The 11,050-nt window shown below is 35.1% G+C and overlaps 1 protein-coding gene across 1 annotated transcript in view; it reads left to right on the top strand.

Moving 5' to 3' along the window:
• The first annotated feature begins 10,052 nt into the window (after window positions 1-10,052).
• LOC112730049 (maturase K) overlaps window positions 10,053-11,050 on the top strand; it is a 1,539-nt gene continuing 541 nt past the window's right edge. The window contains exon 1 of the mRNA XM_025780164.2: window positions 10,053-11,050. This exon is cut by the window's right edge and continues 541 nt beyond it. Coding sequence (XP_025635949.2) covers window positions 10,053-11,050 — 998 coding nt within the window.

Genomic DNA, 11,050 nt, shown 5'->3' with positions numbered 1-11,050 from the left:
CATTTCCAATTCTTGTTTCATCATGCATTCTCCTCTTTGTATGCTTTTCTCCTCAATTCTTCCATCCAATACTTGCCTTATGAACCTGAAATCACTTAACAAACATATCAAGTCATCGAATGGAATTAAAGTGAATTAAAATCACCAATTTAAGGGCCTAAAAAACATGTTTTCACACTTAAGTACAATTCAAGGGAGAATTACAAAACCATGCTATTTCATTGAATAAATATGGAAAATGGTGATAAAATCCCCTAAAATAAGCCAAGATAAACTACAAAATCGGAGTTTATCAAATCTCCCCACACTTAAACTAAGCATGTCCTCATGCTAAAATCAAGGAAGAAGCAAGGAGGTATCAACATTTATTCGATGCAAACTAACTACATGCAACCTATCTACATGAATGCAACTACTTGGTCAAAATAAGTCAACTTCCAAGAATACATATATAAGTATAAGGGCTAAAGTCATGGCAGTCAAATCAAACCCACAATTGAATTGAATTATTAAAAGACTTTACAAACTTGCAAGAAAAGATGATCATGTGTGGAAACATGTAATTGAACGATCGAACCCTCACCGGATGTGTATCCGCTCTAGTCACTCAAGTGTATGGGGTTGATTCACTCAATTTTCCCCTAATTATGCTTTCCAAGATTTGTTTTTCATCTAACAATCAACAATTACTTTATGCACGCATACATTCATCATGAGGACTTGTTCATAGGTTGTAATGGGGCTAGGGTCAAGGTAGGATGCATATGGTCAAGTGAGCTTGAAATTTGAATCTTTGATTAATTTAAACTTCCCACCTAACCTATGACAACCTATACAATTCTAAACAAACCTAGCTATCCATTCTTCACCTTTTCATACACTTATGCATTCCCTTTTGATCACCACACAAATGCATTGATTATTTTTGAACTTCAGTTTGGGGCACTTTGTCCCCCTTTTTATTGCTTTTCTTTTTCTTTCTTTTCTATATATTTTCTTTTTCTTCTTATATGTATATATATAAAATTTTTTTTTCATTTTTTTGTTTTCTTTCTTTTCAAACTAAAATGTATACAAGTACATCAATGCCTATGGCTTACACATGATTAATACATGAGTATGTTCCCAATTCCCAAGATTCTCAACACAAATACAAAAACACACTTTTATCTCTACCCAATGTTCCCAACACTCCCAAAATCAAATGGTAAACACTCTCACTAGCCTAAGCTAATCAAAGATCCAAATTAAGGGATATTTATTGTTTTTTACTTAGGCTTGTAATGTGATACAATTAAGAACAAATGGGTTAAGCATAGGCTCAAACATGGCTAACAATAGAAGATAAAAGGTAGGTTATTTGAGTAAGTGAGCTATTTGAAACAATGGCCTCAATCATGTAATTGCATATATACATAGAATAATGGACATATAGAATTAAACAAATCAAAGATTACAATTATAGAGAGAGAATGATGCACAGAAGAATGAAAATAAGTGGCTATATGATGTAGCCACACAATTAGGCTTAAATCTCACATGCTTGTGTTCTTAGCTCAAAAATATAATCCACAATTGTATAATTCAAGCAAGTTCTAAAAAAAAATTTCAATCAATTGGGGGTGCCTATAGATAAAATCCTTGGAAAATATCATGGTTTTGACTAAGCTTAATATATACATATGCAATGCAACCAAAAATCCTAAAAGACCTAAAAATGAAATACAAAAGTGTTGGGATTAGAATCTTGTCACCCAAAAATGCCGAGCAGTCGGACGACCTCCCCACACTTAAAAGTTTGCACCGTCCTCGATGCATCCAAAGATGAGCAAGGGGTACGGCGACTTTCTTAGTTGCTACCTTCAGTTGGTAGGTCAACCGATGCTGCGTGTTCTTCTCCCGTTTTTGTTTTTTGCTTATGGTGCATCGATCATGAAAAACAAAATAAACACCGTAAGATGAGAAAATACAAAAGCAAGGAAGCGTGAATTGTTGGAATGAGGTAAGAACCACTAGAATGGGGTGAGTGAATTATTGTGACATTGACGAAAAATAAGTGTGTGGGTTATAAAATTGCGTATGGTTTAGAACACACACACTAGTATTTAGAAACCATGTCACAATTATACAAAAGAAGACACACATTTCACTCATTCTAGTGTGCTCGAAATACTTCAAAAGACTTGTAGGTTAAGTCAACCAAACAAGTAGTGAAGATGCATGAAAGCATTCAAGCAATTAATCAAGCAATTGTGAAATCGGATAGTGCATGGACATTGATTGATGTGTAGGTAGACTTAATGAACAAAATGGTATATAAAACTCACACAACAATCAATGACACATATTGAAGTTGTTGCAACACCTAAGTGACATAGAGGTGAAACACATGGATGCTATGGAACTTAGGAGAAAGAAGATAGAAGTGGAAATCAATCACAGCAAGCATGGCCCACAAAGCTTTACAAAGCTCAAAAATATGTCACTAGGTGAGCTTTCGATCCAATTTCACAATTCTACAATCTCAATGCATGAAATAAGTGATGTGAATAAGGGTAAACCATAAACAAGCATCACCTAAAAAAATATTGCAATGATAATATACAATTGCCTAACAATAGATGATGAATGCATGGTGGCCAAAACATGCAATTCAAAGAGTTAAGATGCATGAAGGTAACGTAACATGTACTTGGTATTCACAAATGTTCAACATGAAAATTCAAAACCAAGTAATAAATTGCAACCTCAACAAAGAAATCCAACAATGACAATAACAACAATGATGTTAAACTAACATCCTATTAGTAATAAGCAACAGTAAACAGTAAACAAGATTAGTAATCCAACACTTATAATGGAAAACAAAAATTAAACTAACTAACTAACTAAAAGAAATGGTGTTACATGATTCTTGGTAGTGTTGGATGATGTTTGAAGGGTGGAAAGAGAAGAGAAGAAGGAAAAGAATGGAAAGAAGAGAAGAAAAGAAGGTGAGTGAAACAGGGCAATCCATGCGTGCGCGTCATGTGCGCGTAAACGTAGATTGATGAAATGGAAGCGATGCGTACGCACGGCTGATGCGTACGCATGCATGGCAAAGCAGAGATTCGACGTGGACGCGCAAGGTACGCGTGCGCATTCCTTGGGCACAAAGTTGGCACACTTCAGGCACAACTCTCGGGTGAATGTATGGGAAGTGGAAAAATCAATCCACGCGTACGCGTACATGACGCGTGCACGTGGATGGTCGAAATGGCTTGATTCATGCGTACGCGTGAAGCACGCGTGCGCATGGATGGTGTTCTATTTTTCAAAATTTTTCTATGTTTTTGCACCAAACCAAGCAATTCCCAACCTCCAAACAACTACTGAAACATCACAAAACCTTATTCAACCTACTAGACTCCCAATTAAACTCAACTAATCAAACAAAACATGAAATTAAACCTATTTTACTAATATGTACAAAAGAGAAAAAATGAAAAGATGTTACCATGGTGGGGTGTCTCCCACCTAGCACTTTTGTTTATTGTCCTTAAGTTGGACTTACGGGGAGCTATCCATCAAGGTGGCTTGTGCTTGAATCCATCCTTGAACATCCACCAATGCTTGGACTTCCATTGTGCTTCATCATTCAAGGTTAATAATTCCAAGCTTTGATGGAGTTCTTCACAAACCATAGGCTCCCAAATTTGATTCTCCTTGTGCGATTCGGGATCCCACACTTTGTTTTGACACCCATCTCCAAATTGATCATCATGATTCCAATTGGGTGGAATGACCTTAGAATTTTCAATTAAGCATCCAAACATTCTCCTAGACCCATGCAATTTGGTTCTACACCAACCATTGCTATTCAACTTCGAGCATGCAACCATCATGAACTTAGAGTGATGTGTCCAACCACTACACAACTCTCTCCTAATCTTAACTCCACAAAGAGCTCTAAGTTGACCATCATTTTCAATCAAACCATATTCAAGAGCTCTAAGTTGACCATCATTTTCAATCAAACCATATTCAAGTGGGAAAGTAAAGATTAGAGATAAGAATTTTACCCACTTGAATGTTGTGTAGGTGATGACAAGTCATCTTATGCTAATTTTTCAAGCATATTTCACTTGTTTCATTAGGCTTTATGCACTTTCTTGCATTGTAAGTAAGTAGTTTGGAGTGGAATTACATGGTTTTGTTGAATCAATCAACCACCCTTTAATTAATACTAAATCATGAGGTTTAAGCTAAATTTAATTAGTTTTTGAATGATTTATAAACCTTGTGAATTTGGTGATACTTTGATTAGTTGTTTTGATTACTTGTAGGAGAAGAAAAGAAGGAAACAATAAAGCGTATCCTAAAAAGCGTGGCATAATGAAAGAGGAAAGCCACATCGCTCTCTCCAACAGCTCAATGCTCTCCAAAGGAGCACAATAATGAACCAAGGAAGCAAAGGCTTGGATGCTGCGCTCCCCTTGAGAGCTGAGCACTATAATGAACCAAGGAAGAAAGGGGAAAAGCATAATGCTCCGCTCTTGCCAAGAGCATTATCGGGCTCCAATAGGGAGCATTAGGAATAGAGCGCTCTCTCTTTTAAATTTTCCTTTTGAATTGAGATTGGAAAGGAGATGTGAGTTTTCCTTCTGATTGTTCTTGCTTCGGCACTTTTACTTTCTATTTTGAATTTTGGATTGAGATTGAAGAAATTCTGTTTCAATTCTTGATCTAAAATTCATCTTGTTCTTCTTTTGCATAATTCTGAAAATCAAGGAATTGAATCCAACTTTCACTTGCTGCTTCACTTACATCTCTTCTGCAATTTATTTTCTATTTGATCAAGAGAGAATTGAGATCCAGATCTGCTTCTTGAGCTCATTGCTTTTCTTGGATCTTCAATTTCTCTTTTAGATTTTACAATTGAGATAAGTTTCTTCCTGTTTTGTTCTTCAAGCAATTTTACCTTGCTGTTTAGATATTTTGAAGATTCACTTCATCTTACATTTCTCTGCTTGATTGCACTTTACATTTTCTTGTTGAAGTTTTAATTCCCAAGACCCAATTCCTTTTACTTTTCATGCAATTTAATTATTCTGCAATTGTTCTAAGTGCTGCTTATTGCTTTCCTTTAAATTTTCTGCACCCAATCCCCTTTACATTTGATGCAATTTACATTTCTTGTCATTTAAGATTTTGTCAATTTAGATTTCTTGCTCTTTAAGTTTCAATGCAATTTACTTTCTGCAACTTTAAATTCACTGCTATTTACTTTCTGTTGGCTACATTTCATCAAATTTCACTTCAATGTTAGATTGACTAAACTAATCACCCACTAAAGTTGCTAGATCCATCAATCCCTGTGGGATCTACCTCACTCTAAGTGAGTTTTTTACTACTTGATGCGACCCGGTATACTTGCCGGTGAGTTTTAGGTGTTGGAATTTCGGTTCCAACCCATCAAGTTTTTGGCGCCGTTGCCGGGGATTGATTAGATTGACAATGATTAGGGAAGGTGGTGGTCTAGATCAAGCACTTTTTCTTTTCTGTTTCTTTACTTTTTGACTAACACACTAACTGTTTGAATTTTTGCTTAAGCTAACTAAGACTTCACTTTAGCAACAGAGTGAAGTTTTCCTGGTTTTTCTGGTTTTGTGTGATTTTTATGTTTTGTTTGTATGTCAGGGACAAGGAGAGCTATACCTACCTTCTGTGAACAAGACGAAAGTACCCTCAGGAGATTAAGAAGAGAAGCAAGAAGGAAAAATGTTGTTGGAGAGGAAGAATCAGAGGAAGAGTTCCAGGAAATGGAGGAACACTCAACAAACCCAACAAATCCACCAGTAGGAGCAGCCAACAACAACAACCATCCACCACAGAGAAGAGTTTTGGCTTCCTATACATTTGCAAATCCTAGACATTGTGGGAGTAGCATTCTTACCCTAAATGTTAATGCAAACAACTTTGAACTGATGCCACAGCTCATCACCTTGGTTCAAAACAACTGCTCCTATGGAGGAGGACCACTTGAAGATCCAAACCAACACTTATCCACTTTTCTGAGGATTTGTGATACTGTCAAAATCAATGGTGTACATCCTGACATTTACAAGCTGATGTTATTTCCATTTTCCCTCAGAGACAAAGCTACTCAATGGTTGGAATCCTTTCCAAGAGATAGCATCAACAATTGAGAAGATCTAGTGAGCAAGTTCCTTGCCAAATTTTACCCACCTCAGAGGATTATTAGGTTGAAGACTGAAGTACAAACATTCACACAGATGGATACTGAACCTCTCTATGAGGTATGGGAGAGATACAAGGCTCTAATTAAGAAGCTCCCTCCTGAAATGTTCAATGAATAGGACATATTGCAGAATTTTTATGAAGGCTTGACATTGAAAGCTCAGGAGGCACTAGATCACTCAGCAAGGGCTTTTTACAATTGATGAAAACTGCAGAGGAGGCCCAAAATCTCATTGATATGATGGCTAACAACCAATATTTCTTTGCTCACCAAAGGCAACGCCAACCATCACAAAGGAAGGGAGTGATGGAGTTGGAAGGAGTGGACTCAATCCTAGCTCAAAACAAAATGATGCAGCAGCAAATTTAGCAACAATTTGAGCAAATGGCCAAGAGGATTGATAGCTTCCAAGTTGCAACAGTAAACACAAGCCAGCCATCAACCACATGGGGGCAAGGTGAAGAAGCTTGTAAAGATCAACAGCAGGAACAAGTGAATTACATGCACAATCAAGGCTCTGGACACAATGAGGTCTATGATGACACTTACAACCCCTCCTGGAAGAACCACCCCAACCTCAAATGGGGAGACAATCACACTCAGACTCAACAGCCATGGCAAAGGAATTCAAACCAAAACAGTTGGAAAAAATACAAACCACAACAACCAGCAGAATAACAACTAAAATACATACAGAAAACCCCAAAACACTTACCCCAACTCTAACCATTATTGAAAGAGCAGAGGATTGATGGTTTAGAGGTTATAAAAACTCTCGTTGTGAGTATAGTTACTAAACCAAGCAATCAACCTTTCTTACAAACGTGTTGGTTGTCACAAGTAACAAACCCCTTTAAAAATTGTTAACCGAGTATTCAAACCTCGGGTCGTCTTCTCAAGGAACTGCGAGGAAGTGTGTTCTTATTGTTGGTTATAAGGGTCGTAATCGGGGTTTAGAAGGTGAAAAGCAAGTAATTTAAATGACGAGTGAATTAGATGGCAAGTAAAAATAAATAATAACTGTAAAATAACTTTTGGCAAGATAAGGGAAATTAGAAGTCCAACTTAGTTACCCTTCTCAACAATAATGAAAGTTGTATCTTAATTCCACTTGGTCAACCTTTATCGGAGCAAAGGAAAGTCAAGGGACTAATTAAATTGACCTTTGAATCCTAATTATTTCCTAAGAAAAGGTTGGGATTATTTAAGTTCAACTTAATTAGTAAGATAACGATTATCAATTATGTTGAGTTTAATAACTGTTGAGTTACTGAATTCTTAACCAAAACCAAAAGGGGAAAAAGTGAATTGCTGAAATAATAAAAATGTCCTTAGATGGGAAGCAATGGCAACTTAAATCAAAGAGAATAATCATAAACTGAAAATACCTCAAATTATCATTAATTCAATTAGAAATTTGTAACATGGAATAATTCTTAGATCAATTTGTAATAATAATCAATTCAAATGTTGGAATAAATAAATAGAAGTAAAACTAAAAGAACATTAAACCTGGATCCAGAGTTACTCCCAAAATAGGAAGAAATCCTAAATCCTAAAAGAGAGAGAGAGAAGATCTCCCTCTCAACTAAATCTAAATCATTGAAAGGTAAAAATATGCGAGCTCTGCTTTGAATGGAAGCATTCCCACACTTTATAACCTCTGGTCTATGCTGTCTGTACTTGGATCTGGGCCAAAAAGGGCTTCAGAATTCGCTGGGGGCGTATTCTATAATTTATGGTGCGTGGCCTCTGTCACGCGTCCGCGTGGGTCACGCGGTCGCGTCATTTGGAGCTTTTCCTTGCCACGCGGTCTCGTCAGTCATGCGACCGCGTCATATGCGTTCTGCTTAAGGTGCGCGGTCACGTCAGTCATGCGGCCGCGTCGCTGCTGATTCGTGCTTAGCACGCGATCGCGTCATCCATGCGATCGCGTGGATACCAGTTTCTTTAAAGCTCCGTTTTGCTTCCTCCTTCCATTCTAGTATGTTTCCTTTTTCCATCCTTTTAAGTCATTCTGCCTTAGAAAATCTGAAACTACTCAACACACTAATCACGGCATCGAATGGAAATAAAGGTAATTAAAATAATTAATTTTTAAAGCTTAGGAAACATGTTTTTCACAACATGACATAATAAGGAAGGGAAAGTAAAACCATGCAATTAATGTGAATAAGTAGGTGAAGAGTTGAATAAATCACTCTAATTAAGCACAAAAGAACTCATGAAAAATGGGTTTATCAACCTTCCCACACTTAAACACTAGCATGTCCTCATGCTAAATCCAAGCTAAATAATTAAGGTTAAAGTGATGGAATGTTATGAAATGCAACCTATGCTAAATGCATCTACCTAATGAGTCATGCAATTCTAATTCATCCACTCATATATAAAGCTTACATGTAGCTAAGTTAATTTACATTCTCAAGGAGTTATGTACATATATATAGCTAACCCTTAAATAATAAAGCACTTTAGCAAATGAGATGGGAAAGAAAACATTATACAAACTTGCAAAACAATTAGTAAATTTTGAGCACAGATATATGTTGATGAGTTATTGAACCCTCACTGGATTTTGTGTTTACTCTCTAGTCACTCAGTGTTTATTGGGTTTATTTACTCTATTTTTCTTTTTATTCTTAATTTCTACAGCTTTGTTTTTTATCTAACCAATCAACAATTATAGAATATAGTCATACCAAAAAGTCATGAGGTCTTAATTAAGGTTGTAATGGGGCCAATGTAAAGGTAAGGATTTTTGTATATGGTTAAGTGAGCTAATAAGCGAATCCCTAATTAGACTAAGATCTCACCTAACATACACATCTAGTAAGATAAAACTTCTTTACCTATTTTCCCATAATTTCCCACTTATTGTTACATGCTCATGTTTCACTTTTTATCATTTTTTTATCCCATGTGCATTGTTTTCATTGGGGAATTTCCTTTTTGTATTCCCTTTTATTTGGATGCTGAAAAATAACTTTTTTTTTAATGCACATGATAATTAAATCACTTAGATTTTCTTATGAGCATGATTCCCAAATTTTATTTTATTCCTTTTTTACTATTTCTACACTTTTGTTTCTATTACCCATGTTCCCAAAAGGTCTCCCGCATTTAACTCTATTCATAATTTTCTATCTTAAGCTAACCAAGGATTCACTTGGGATTTTCGTTTGTTTTTCTGCTTAAGGCTAGTAATTCGGCTAAATAGAATAAAGGGGTTTTAAAAGGCTCAAGGGGGTTGATGTAAAAGGTAGGTTGATTTGGGGTGAGTGAGCTAAAATCAAATGATGGCCTCAATCATTCTCTTGGTATGTATCTATTCTATATTCTATAATTGGACATATAGATTAAGGCAAAGGAAAGAACATCAGAATAAAAGGAAATGTAACACACAGAAATGAAATTATGGTTTGAATGCAACCATACAATTTAAGCTCAAGACTCACAGGCTGTGTGTTCTCTAACTCAAGCATCATATATCATTCATATATTGTATGCAGGTTTAGTTAAAAATTTCCATTATTCTCTTGAAAAAAATTATTTAGGGTAGCTTTTAAAGTTTTAATGTTCCTCCTTGATGAAATATTGTCAATTAACATGTAATGCTATATATACAAGGTGTGGGTTATTTTGATTCTGTTAAAGTTTCTAGTTTACTTCCTTTTTATATTTTTCTAATTAAACTATACTATCTTATGCTAAAAAGGGTAAACTATACTAATTAATCCACTAATAAATCAAAATTGCAAACTAAACTAAATAAATAAAATAAACTAAATGGCTAAAGTATGAACTAAAGATGCAAAATGCATCACATAGAGTAAAATACACAAGTAGCAATGTTTTACAATTAAGTTCTTCTTTAGAGGAGGCGGAAATCATAAAATCTTTTAATAATTTGCAATCAATTCATTCCATTTTTTCCTTTTTCGAGGATAAATTTACATATTTAAAATTTTTTTCCGATGTACGAATACCCTATCCTATCCATCTGGAAATCTTAGTTCAAACTCTTCGATACTGGGTGAAAGATCCACCCCTTTTTCATTTATTAAGATTGTTTCTTTATGAGTATTGTAATTGGAATAGTCTTATTACTCAAAAAAAACTTATTTTGACTTTTTCAAAAAGTAATCCAAGATTTTTCTTGTTTCTATATAATTTTTATGTATGTGAACACGAATCCATCTTCCTTTTTTTACGTAAAAAATCCTCTTTTTTACGATTAAACTCTTTTAGCGTTCTTTTTGAGCGAATCTATTTCTATACAAAAATAGAGCATCTTGTAGAAGTCTTTTCGAATAATTTTTCGTCAACCTTATTATTCTTCAAGGATCCTTTGATTCATTATGTTAGATATCAAGGAAAATCCATTCTGGCTTCAAAGAATACGCCTTTTTTTATGAATAAATGGAGATACTATCTCATTTATTTCTGGCAATGTTATTTTCATATTTGGTCTCAACCCCGAATGATCCATATAAACGAATTATTTGAGAATTCATTTCATATTTTTTGGGGGGGCTATCTTTCAAATGTACGGCTAAACTTTTCAGTGGTACGGAGTCAAATGCTAGAAAATTTATTTCTAATAGAAATTGTTATGAAAAAACTTGATACAATAGTCCCAATTATTCCCTTAATTAGATCTTTAGCTAAAGCGAAATTTTGTAATATATTAGGACATCCCATTAGTAAGCCCGTTTGGGCCGATTCATCTAATTTTGATATAATTGACCGGTATTTGCGGATATGCAGAAATCTTTCTCATTATTATAATGGATCCTCAAAAAAAAG

Source organism: Arachis hypogaea, chromosome 12 (assembly GCF_003086295.3).
Source record: "Arachis hypogaea cultivar Tifrunner chromosome 12, arahy.Tifrunner.gnm2.J5K5, whole genome shotgun sequence".
Lineage (NCBI taxonomy): Eukaryota > Viridiplantae > Streptophyta > Magnoliopsida > Fabales > Fabaceae > Arachis > Arachis hypogaea.
The sequence above is the reverse complement of the archived record's forward strand: the minus strand, read 5'-3'. Positions and strand labels throughout refer to the sequence as shown.